The sequence below is a fragment of the Lissotriton vulgaris genome, chromosome 3_1 (assembly GCF_964263255.1).
Source record: "Lissotriton vulgaris chromosome 3_1, aLisVul1.2, whole genome shotgun sequence".
NCBI classification, from domain to species: Eukaryota; Metazoa; Chordata; class Amphibia; order Caudata; family Salamandridae; genus Lissotriton; species Lissotriton vulgaris.
The window spans coordinates 524,103,383-524,115,472 of record NC_141689.1 but is presented as its reverse complement, the minus strand read 5'-3'; the positions used below and the strand labels follow the sequence as shown (position 1 = coordinate 524,115,472).

At 39.5% G+C, this 12,090-nt stretch overlaps 1 protein-coding gene across 4 annotated transcripts in view; it reads left to right on the top strand.

Annotated features, from left to right (window-relative positions):
* The window catches only part of HEXB (hexosaminidase subunit beta), a 266,121-nt gene that overhangs the window by 90,702 nt on the left and 163,329 nt on the right, over nucleotides 1–12,090 (top strand). For all 4 annotated transcript variants that reach the window (XR_015309286.1, XM_086960781.1, XM_086960780.1 and 1 more), the window contains exons 5-6: nucleotides 2,085–2,195; nucleotides 9,094–9,195. Coding sequence is in view for 3 of the 4 variants with exons in the window: in XM_086960781.1 (XP_086816907.1) it covers nucleotides 2,085–2,195; nucleotides 9,094–9,195 (213 nt within the window). In the remaining variant the exon portion in view is untranslated. The remainder of the gene's footprint in view (nucleotides 1–2,084; nucleotides 2,196–9,093; nucleotides 9,196–12,090) is intronic.

Sequence of the window (12,090 nt, the reverse complement as noted above, 5' to 3'; positions counted from 1 at the left end):
ACCTCTTAAAATTGCGACAGGACGATTATAGAAACCTCGCAAGGGACAAGGCCATAGCTCAGAACGCCGATACTCAGAGCAGGAAATACGAGCATTGGGACAAGGCCGGTAAATTGATAGCTTGGCTTGAGAAGGGAGAGCGGGTGTCGAGACTGGTGCCAGATCTACAGGGAACCGATTCTGCGATAGTCACTGACCCACAGGCAGAAGTGGACGAATTCTCTGAATACTATGGCAGGGTGTATTCCTCGGTTGTCAGGTATATAGAGGAAAACAATAGTACGATGATTAGAGATATCCAGATGCCTGTGCTCTCGGACGAAAACCGAGAGTATTTAGACTCCTCCCTTACGGATAATGAATTGGCGCAGGCCATCAGGGGGCTGCACTCTGGGAAGGCCACCGGCCCGAACGAAATTCCCATTGAATTGTATAAACTAAGTGCTAATAAACTTGCCCCGTTCTTTCGGTCTATGTTCCTGGAGAGGAGCCAGCTCCCGTATGACCAGAGTGTGGCTAACATTGTGGTCATCCACAAGGTGGATAAACCCCAAACGCTTTGTTCCTCGTATAGACCAATCTCGCTGCTAATCGCGAAGCCCAAAATCCTGGCAAAGTTGCTAGCGACACGATTGGTCAAGGTGATCGCCATTCAAATACACCCGGATCAATCCGGGTTCAGGCCCCGCCGTAACACAGCTCTCAACTTGCGCAGGCTCCACGTGATACTGGGCAGGTCCTCAAGATAACCAGCAGTTTTGGTGTCATGTTTGCGCTGTATTAAACTTTGAATAAATAAATAGGGGTCCTCGCAGAGCTTTACCCTCACAAGGCTTTGCTCTACTTATGATTTCACTGTCCTGGGAATCTGGAGCCTGCATATTAATGCATGCCAGACTGACTTTGACCTCATTAGTGTTGGTCATAATGCTCTGGTACATGGATGAGGGGTACTGAGCAACAAAACCTGCACTGAAGCTCTGCCCTTGATCCCGAAATGTTTCTGTCCTATATTTGATAGTTATTTTTGTTGTTTGTTTAAGGTTTAGGGATATGTTTATACTTGTGACTAAAGGGAGGTTTAGGATTAAAGTTTACACAAATATTGAAAAAAAAAATACAGAAAAATAAAAAGATTGTGTGTGTGTGTGTGTGTGTGTATTTGTGTGTATATATATGTGTGTGTGTGTGTGTGTGTGTGTGTGTGTGTGTGTGTGTGTATATAGATATATATATATATCTGAGAAAAAGTCCAAACCACAAAGGAATGAAGTGGCACACCATCCAGGTAAAGTGAGAGCTTTATTAGCTTGAAAAACAACATGTTTCAGCCGTGAAGGCCTTTGTCAAGTTACCCGGTTGTAGATCGGACAGCATTTTCAATACGCAATGGACAACGTCATAATGGACATAAAAGAATGACTTTGTCGTTCTACCAATGTCTACCAATACATGACATAATATGCAATAGAATGGTTGATAAAATGCTCAACTAAAACAAAATGCATAAGTACAGTGTTTTGAAAAAGTTTGTTAAAGTAAAACCTTTGAATACCGTGTTTATGAATTGTTTCACTTTGTCAAATTATCGATTTGGAATTGTGAGCGAACACAGTAGTGTGCGGGGTTAAACGGAAACACTATGAGAATTATCATTTATGTTTTCAAAGTTTTACTTTTACAAACTTTTTGTTTGGACTTTCTCTCATTGATTGTGGTTTTTCGCTACCACAGCAGGCACCGGTGCACATTGGCAGGCGTGCGGCTTTCAGCGAAACTTGACTTTGGAAATATATATAGCTCATACATGTGAGATAATGTAATTCAAAATTACAGTGCATAAAAATATTAGGCCAAAGTTTTTGCGTTTCTTAATTATCTGAAATAATGGCTTCCGAAAATTATGATAGGGGAAATTGGTGACATACAACTGAGATTTCAAGTATGTTAATGTCTTAATGAAGGTAATAGTTGACAGAGAATGTCAGTCTGCATCTTTAATTTAGTGCTAGATATTGATTTTGTTAGTCAAATGTTTTCTTTTTCAGAATTAAACACGTCATTTCATCTGTTTTTCACAATAGTTTCAAATCAACCAGACCGAGATTAAGGATTACCCAAGATTTGCACACAGAGGAATATTAATCGACACATCAAGACACTATTTACCACTTCGAACTATATTTCTGACTCTGGTAAGTGACGTTTAATGCCCAACGGTTCAAACAGTTCCTCAGTTGAGCATGTATGAATGTATGGCTTTAATTGAAATAGGTATGGCTGTGAAAGCTGTGGAATGAGCTTAATAGAGCAACAACATTCAAAGCACTATATTTTAGCTGGAAGCCTGGTCCGTGTGATATAAATGTAGTCCCAAGAATCTTCACCTGCAAGGCACTCACATTGGTTATCTTTTTATTCAATCAGGGTGTGCACGTTTATCCTAGTTTCAAAAATTCTTAATACAAGCATTGACTCAAGATTAAGCACTTGCGATAAGCTATCTGGTGTTACCAAATCATTGCAGCTAAGAATTTCCTCCACGCAGACCAATGCCATACTGCACTTCATCTGAGATTGCACCTTGACCGTAACAATTTTGCCTTCAGGCCTTATTTTAGCAATCAGATGCACAGTTGCCTACTTTAAAACACTGGACAAGCCCAATTTATCACTTGTCTCTCAACCTCACCAATTCATGCAGTGCCCATTGTTGTATTGCAAATGAGAGAAGTACAGAGTCTGCTGTATTCTTGATGGCATACCAGTAACTGTAAAGTGACTTAATATGGACTGTTTAATGCTGCCGGATGAAGATGATCTCTTGTAATTTTAAATGCCTTTTAGCACCGATTCATTACTGAGCTTGTCCCTTCATAGCGATCATCAGTGATTCTTCCAAATTCAGGTAGAGTTGTCGTTGTAAGGCTCAATGAAAATTGACTTTCGAATTTAAAGAAGCCATCCTCCTCTGTGGATTCCTGGATGCTCAATAGTTTAGTAAGGGTTTGAGCGTATGCTCCTCTTTGCATTAATGTAGGTCATTTTAACCACACCAAAGCTATTATATCTTTTGGTATGTTGTATTCGAAGAAGACAGTTGTCATGTATTGTCTTGAAGAGAGTCTTTGATTACATGTTATATTCTTCATATGTAGTTTTTTGTTTTTGTGCTATGGAGGTGCAACAGCCGACACGTGTTTCGCCCATTCCGGTCAGTGTGACCTAGGTTTTCTCAAGGCTGTACAAAAATTAATGTTTAGTTTTAAGCAAAGAGAGATATCAGGACACCTGGATAGATCACTGATTGGTGCTAAATGTGCATTAGGGAAAAGAAAGGTGCCTGCATTAGAGTGAGAGAATAATGAATTTTGACCGTAAGTGCTACAACCAAGTTCTAATAAAGAGAGGGTGTGTGTGCTTTATACATCGGTAAGTTACTGCTGTGACGTGTAGCTTAGGGAGCTCTGTTAGTAGATACGGTGCTGGCTATTAAGCGTTGGTCTTCATAAGCTGCATTAGGTCAAATAGGATAAATGCGCAGACTATGCTTAGTTAAGCAAAGTTCAGGGACATGTTAGAGTTTTGGTCCCGTTTTTTAGAGTCATGCATTTGGTCCTTAGGATTACGCAGGATATGTGCATGTATTATAATAACGTTTATAGTGGGGAAACGGGCCAGAAATAAATCAGTCACTGTCATATACGTTGCTGAATCACTGCAAATACAAACAATATCACTCCAATCTTTGAACTTGGTAAGAGCTTTTTGCAGCAGCATTCCAAGTGACACAGCTTTCCATGTTTTCCAAACGTCTGGTGTCATGTTTTCACCAGTATCCCACCTGCTTTGTGACTGCACTCTTTTCACACATACCTGTAACTATACCTTGCATTGAATGTTTAAAGCCTATGGTGTTTGGCAATTCACCTACTATCAATACTGACTCACTAGAAAAAGGGGCTGATGTGTCAAGGGTTTCTACCTGTTTTCTGTGGGTAAATGTGATGGTACATATTGGGAAAGATTCTTATGAAATCTACAGTTTTCCTAGCAGTGGAAGACTCGAACATAGCCAAAAAATCAAACATGATTTTGATATTTCCTGACTCTACAGTTTATAAAATAAATGAAGAACACCTAAAACATGCTTCCAACCTCTGTATCTTTAGACCAAAGACCACAAAACTGAAAAAAGGAAGAAACAAACAATATTTCAGTGACATCCCTAAATGGCAAAAACTCAAGCAGAATAATGTTAGCCCAGTCTTTCTTACTGCTAGCTTATATACCAAGGTTACATTGTATTGGCCCCTTTAGGAAGAAATAAAAATGACTCTTTTACTCTTCTTTTCCTTTCTTTGAATTGCTTTTAGTTGGTGGTTGTGTAGGGGCTTTTTCAGTGTTTATATGTTTACACTGGTGAGGGTTATTTCCCTTCCGGTGGGGTTTTATTAGTTATTATAGGTTTAAAGCTGAAACCAGACAGCCTACATATAATGCGTTCACATTTTACCTTTCATAATTATACTTTAGAATCATTGAAAAAATCTCAGAGGATACAGCAAATAGCTCTTCATAGCAGATAGAAAGAAAAGTTGATTTCTGTCAAGGAAAGCAGGGGGGAGAACACAGGACCATTAAGGCATAAGCTGGGGAGTAATTATCCGAGAAATAATCATTTCGTTTTAAATATGCAGCATAATTACAGTTGCTAACTTAGCACCATAGTTCATTATTAACGATTTTGAAGAGATGTGGCCCTATCTCAGGGAAGCATAAAACGGTATGCTATGTGGGCATGAGCATAAGTTATACAGCACAGGAATTGCCACATACTAGATTGAGAATGTGCCAAATGCTGTGGATGCTATGAGAAGGTAAATCAACAATCACTTTTAAGCTTAGGACATCCTATGTACATTAATGCATGGGAAATTAACTGTTTTAAAAAGATGTACAATTGCGAGAAAGGAGAACGGGCCAGGGATCCTGATTCTGGATATGAATACCTATTGTTATCGGAGGCACTCATGCTCAAGGCGCTGGACCTTTACAGTCTTGAATATACAGTTTTATAAAAGGTTTGTGAACAGGTGTACCTCCTTTCCTATAGAATATGATTTTCAAAGGATAATTCCTCCTTCAAATACCACCCATTGATCCGGGTTGATTTGAGTGCGAATAGAAATTTTAATTCACCACATTGTTATAATCATTTCACTCGTTTTTGGTTTGTCATAGTGCAAATTTTTAGAAAAAGTGAATGCCGACACGTGTTTGGGCCTACGTGGCTATTGCAGCCAGGGCTTTTCCAAGGCTAGTCTTTACATTTTAACATCACTATGTCAACGGTGAAACTGAACATTTTCGAGTTATTAGTGAAACATTATGGTTAAAATCCAGTATTTGGTATGTCTATTATCAGGTCCTAGGGTTAATCCTTGATCAGGGCGCTATGAAAGTTTAAACCAACAAGCGCTTTTAAGCTTTGGACATGCTATGTTCATTAATGCTTGGGGCTATCTATAACAATGGGATTAGGAAGTCTGTTAATATTATGGATAACAGTACCTAGTACGAGTGAAATCGTTTCTCAATGTATGGCAGAAGGAAGCTCCCTCAACATTTGAGTTTGTCAAAGCTATGGAATTCCACGAACGATAGAAGATCCACGAACAGCACAGACTTGACTAGTCTAGTTAGTATTATATTACTGACAAGCAAAAAACTTACTCGAGCAACAAACAAAGTCAGAAGTCCCAGGTCAATCCCTCACGATAATTTTCATTTACGAGTTGTCGGCGTCCTTGGCAGCGGCCATCTTTAAGTAGGAAAGCTAGTGCGGGCTCATAGACCAGTGTCTCACAAAAAATGAGTGCCATTTCTAAATGGTCAAAAGCGAACATTATGCAAAGTATTTCATTTAATTGACCAGTGATGTCATAACATTAGCCTTTACATGGTGTATAAAGTACACTTCGGCTATTTTGGTAAACATTTCATAATATGAAAATGATAGAAAATATTAAAATGATATATTAGTCCTGACTAACCCTTATCGGCAGTATAATACAAGTGAACCTGCAGGCTAAACGACTGGCACATTTCAACAGATATAGTTCGATATATATTCAAGGTATATTTGTTATTAATATGGCATATTTTTCAACAGATATAGTTAAATATATATACAAGGGTTTTCTGTTAATAATATTCAACAGTACAGCCACAAAAGAGTATATATACCACGCAACAATTACATTTCCGGGATGTCATGTCCACAGGAATGTTCGATTTTTAGCACGGAGGAAGGAACAGCGTAGATGCTAATACTCACGGAGTGTTTTTTTAAGTATGTGAGTTCCTCTATCCCGGCTAAGACATAGTTACAGGCCTAAAGGGTACGCAGTATGTGGTATTACTGATGGATGACTTATAACCCGATTAATAGATATTCAGATGGTATAACTATTCCAGGAGAAATTATTTTCCCAAGGCATAAGTGATACCTAGGTTAGTAAATTGACGCTAGATAAAGAAGTGAACCTCTACCTCAAGAGACTAGATTCAGGAGATCATACTTTTACGATCAAGCCCTGGTGATATATAGCTCATGTTCCCAGCACAGACTACGCATGGAAGAAAGTGCCCTTATCATTCATCTGAAAACCGTGGAGAAGGGACTCAACAAAAAAAATTAATGGCATCACTGGCTTTGAGACTCTAAAATGCTGTGAATACGTGGCTCATTTTAAACACAGCAATAGATATGAGGTATAGGTTATACACCTATAAGACCAAGTAAATTCTCCCGTTTTTTGGGCTTGGTAACATCACCTCCACTCTTGGGTCCTATCCCATAAATATCAGGTAATTTTCTATCTGCTCTTGTGCTGTTAAAAAATATTTTATGCTGTAAATCCGTATTAGACCAGGGAAAATGAGCTGATGTCAGTCAGTCAGTCAAAGATCTTTATTCGGCTAATTTAGCCACAAAAGAGCAATAAAAACATTTCATTACATGATGTACCATTCATCCGATCGGCATGAAACTTTGGGAAGCTGTTGAGTACACTCCCGCGAAGGTTTCTGGAAAAAAAAAAAAGGGCCCTCATAGTCTGTCCAATACTGAACGTTTACAGTTTCCGGTGCAACTCGCTTTTGCAATGACCTTCAACAAAGCACAAGAACAATCGCTGCAAGTGTGTGGACTAAATTTGGAGAATCTGTGCTTCTCACAAGGACAACTGTATGTGGCCAGCTCACGCGTCGGAAAACCTTCGGATTTATTTGTGTAGGCACCAGACAGAAAAAAAAACCTTGTATCCACAAGCACTTGAATAAATAAACAGAATTAAAAGAACACTTTAAAATTTTTTCCATATTACAATGAATAAGTTTCAATAAAAATGACACAATGTAGATTAAATGTTATCATAACAAGTTTCCTTAAATTTCCTTTCTTATGAGATCGCAGCAACGCGCGACGGGTAAGCTAGTACACAATAAAATTCATCTTTGACAAAATCAAAACACTGGAATAATTTCTTAACAATTTTACGAAGCCGAACTGCAGAGCAAATATACCTATAAATCCTTAGGCAGGTAAATTCATCGTTTAAAAGAAATAAGTGATATAGCGCAGATTGGCATTTTCTAATATTTAAGAATCTTAGTAATGGTTTTAAAAAAGTACATCAAGGGCCAGAATATAATTTACAAAAAAACATAAAAAGCAAGCCGTAAACACAGTGCAATTACAATTTTGGGACTTATCTGAACCCATTTATGCTGCATAAATCAAAATCATCTACATCCTGCCCCATCCTTAATTTAACTAAGCTGATCTCTTCGGTACACTGTCGAATTGTAGAGTGGCTCACATTTTCTGTCCGAAGGACACTGATAAATTAGTGGAAATTACAGAGAATAAATTGTCAAACTCCCCCATAGTGTTTTTATTTGGCTCACTGACAAACAAGAAAGGAGAACAGTACATTCATAAGTTCCTGGTCTTAGCTCTGTTACCAGCAAAGAGGTAAATATCTATTTTGCTATTGGAGATCAAGGACTGGGCCTTCATATATTGAGTGGTATTGTACATGCTAAAGTGAGCACAGTGGAGCTCAGTCAGGAGGAATACAAGACAGTTCGACTTACAATTCACTGATTACATGAGGAGACTTGTTGGGAGAGCTATGATGCAAACCATACTAAGTCTTGGTTTACGTTCATTGGCATTGTTGTCATACTATGTACATTGTCAGAAAGTGAGTATCCACTATCTTGTCCTTCTGGGCCAGCATAATCAGGTGCCTCAGTGTCGTCTTTTGGTGTGACCTTTTACGTTTTGTAAATACCCACCTCCTATATCTGACTGATTGGTATGAGCCACTTATTCCTACTTCCTAGATGTTGTTGGCGATTATTTTCATCCTAATCTCATTTTCTACATTCGCTTATATTAGTATCCTGTTGTTTGTTGGCAATCAATGCCTGTTTTACAAGTATCAAAATGTAACCAAGAAGACTTAAATAATATTGCCATAAAGCTCCTTTGATAAGGGGAAGTTTTAGTAGAAGGAGAAAGGCAGTGCTGTCTATTTGAGGTAGGCGATTTAATACACTGCTGAAAGCCACCTGGAATCAGTAACAATCCTGCTTTTAATGGCAGGAGAGTAGTGCGATCTAAAAAAAAATCCAAACATAGGTGTGTAGAGACAAGTTTCAAGAATACATTTTCTCTTTTTGTTGAAATTTACGGTATTATTCTAGTGTGCTTAGCCTAAACTCACTGCAGGGTTAGTGGCTAAATGCCTCTTTCATCTTGAAAGAGATAATGTCTAGGAGTAGTAGAATTACTAGTGTTTTAGTTTTGGCATGTGTGTCTTACGACCTTTAGTGAAAACGTGTTTATCATATCCCGCTGTAGATACGATGGAACTGCACACACATTATAGATATGCAGTTGAAGGAGTTGTATTCTCCATTGTACTACATTTTGAATAGAAGTGAATTATATATTGTGTAAACCTGTGGTGAACCCTTTCTTTAGCGAATACCTCATGCTTCATGTTTCCTTTCTTTCAGGATGCAATGGCTTTCAACAAATTCAATGTGTTGCACTGGCACATCGTAGACGACCAATCTTTCCCGTACCAAAGCATTACCTTTCCTGAGTTAAGTGATAAGGTGAGTAAATTGAGTATTTCTAATCCCAAGCATGTGCACGTTTCCTCTTTTTAAATTATAAGGAACTTTTATGCTTTGAGAAGTCACCAGATAGATGAAGAACAGCTGCCTACAACTCACACATACAAATGGAGGTATTCATCATGGGCCCACACTCCTGACACCTAGAACAACACCTGGTACCCCCTGCCCTCGGGATCCCTGCTCCCCCCACAGACCACGCACGTAACCTCTGAATCATTCTGGACTCCAAACTCAAAATGGACCCCCAGATCAACGTTGTCACCTTCCTGCTACCACACCCTCCGCCTACTCCGAAAGACCTTCAACTGGATTCACCTCGAAATACAGGAAAACAGACACCCACACCCTAATTGGTGCCAGGATCAACAAGAACCTCCTCTGCAAACTACAGAACTGCCAGACTAGTCCTCAAACTACCGTGCCACTGCCACATCAGCCAACACCTACGGACCCTACACTGGCTCCCCCTCGCAAAGAGAATCTCCTTCAAGCTTCTCACCCATGCCCACAAAGCCCTCCACACTGGACCCACCGTCATGAACCACCGCCTCACGTTCCACGCACCACAAAGTTCCCTCAGCTCGGCCCAGCTCTCCCTAGCAATGGTACCACGCATAAAGAAGACCAGATCAGGACGACGTTTCTTCTCCCTCCTCGCTGCCAAGGCATGGAACTGTCTCCTTCCACCCCCTCCAACTTCCCTCCTTTCCCCCCAAATCAGGCTCCATCACTGGACCTCACGATCTGGCTCTTCGACGGAGCTCCGTAATTTTCCAGGAGCTGTGCGCCCCAAACCCCCTCTAATCCCCAACCCAAGCCCCTTGACCCGCTAGGGCGTGTAACTGCGCTCTATAAGCCAGCTGATTCATTGGTAAAAGATCCTTCAATCAATCAAACAACCTACATGAGATGCCAGGGAAAACATTGTTTTCCTTCTATTTGTTAATAGCAAATCTACATCTTTGTAACATGTTTTCCATGCCTACGTTTCCTGGCCTGTTGAACAACACTGACATTTCTGATCATTGATCTGGTTTTGTTTCTGGACTACGCCACACAAGCAGCTTTTACGGAAAAAAATAGCACTAAAAAAAATTGCAAACCAGTCCTTTAAACATACTGACAAGTAATATTTAGGGCTCTTGTTTTCCTTTGTTTGCTTCTAAGTTGTATTTTCCTATTGATTTTGTTTTTTTCTTTTATTGACTTGAGTGTCTGTGTTCATTTAGTTGGTATAGCATGTCATACTGAAATTCTTTGCACAGGTTACATGAACATTTTCATGAGACATATAGTGTGCTTAGAAATTGAAATTTGGTGGGATTGACATTTGGGGGGGTTTGTTGAAGAGTTGCAAAACTGTGTTGATGACCCTGGTACTTAGCAGTGTTGGAGATGATGGAGTTGAAGAAGGTGGTACACTTGCCTTCATCTCCCACTTCCTTCCTTGTTTGTTTTGTTGACCGGATTCAGCACTTTTCTCTTCAATAAGAAGTGCAGCACTTGGGCTTGAGCAGCAGAGGACTACAAGAAGTATTGACATTAGAAATGCCACAACTTGACTCCACCCATGTGGTTAGGGCCCAGCTGAGACTATTCAGGTACCATCTGTAGTACTATCAATTTTGCCTGGTATATTTGAAACAATAAGCCCAACACACTGCTGCTCAGATTGCAAAAGGCCTGCTACATTGCATAGTTATCGTCCATTCTCTACAACAGGATGGCATAAGCCCAACAGAAGGTTTCGATACCAGCAAAAATGGTAAACTATGGTGTCCCCTGTAGTTAACCACTCTTGTCTGTTTTGTTTAACATCCACATGAAACATGCAATATCTACTGGTTAGTGTGGTAAACAAATCATGGCTCTAAAATGCTAGATTAATCTAATCAGACTGCCACTAAATACCAACTAGATATCCAACCTATTGAAAGAGGGCAGTCTCAGTTTCATAAACTTAATGTTATGAGTGAGTCGTTTGAAAACTAGATTCCCTTCTCATGCTGCATTTTGTATATACTCTTCAAGAGCCTATCATTGCATTGAGCCTTCAGAGGAAGAGGGTGTGCTCAATACACAAGCATGTAACCAGCTTCATGGCCTAGATTGCGCCAACGTTTCTATGGTTGCTGTCATTTTGGAGGGGTGCTCTGCAACAAGAGATGGAGTTTTGGACTGGAAGGGCAGTGGTGAAGTTTTGTTGCTGATGAAATATGTCAAATGTGGGTTTCATACTCGCATGCTTATTCTAGTCTGTGTATTAGAGAGTTGTGGTCAAGCCTTGTGAAATGCTGTTTCCACAATGGTGACCAGAGTTTTTTGCCTGGGGTTCCATCCAAAATGAAGACTGGTCTTTTCCTGTCATGTCACTTGGCCTCTAAATCTTATATAAAGGATGCATTAGTGAGGAAAGAGGGTTTCTCAATGCATCAATTCCCAGAATTTTCACTGTGTTCATCACCCACTTGCAAATATATCTAGCATTGAATTTTGGTCATTACAACATGAACTCCTTTCAATGGATGTCTTTTCTTGGATGTTTCTTCTTTCCTGATGTCGGACACAGTTGGTTGCCTTACTTATCTAATTCTTCATAATCTTCATCTTCTTTTTTTTACATTTTTTACACACTTTATTATCGACTGCAAATTCGACAAAGATATTAACAGGTACATGTAGTATAAACAGTCTCTTTGATTTATATCCCCCCCATTTCACAGCAATCATATCCATATCTCATGTGCAATACAAGGATAATTGTTGAATGGTAAACGGAGCGTCATAGGCGTGACATTACATATTGTTTGAAGGGTGTGACAATACAGTTAGAGTAAAGATGTTATAACGTCTATTTTATATAACAGTCCA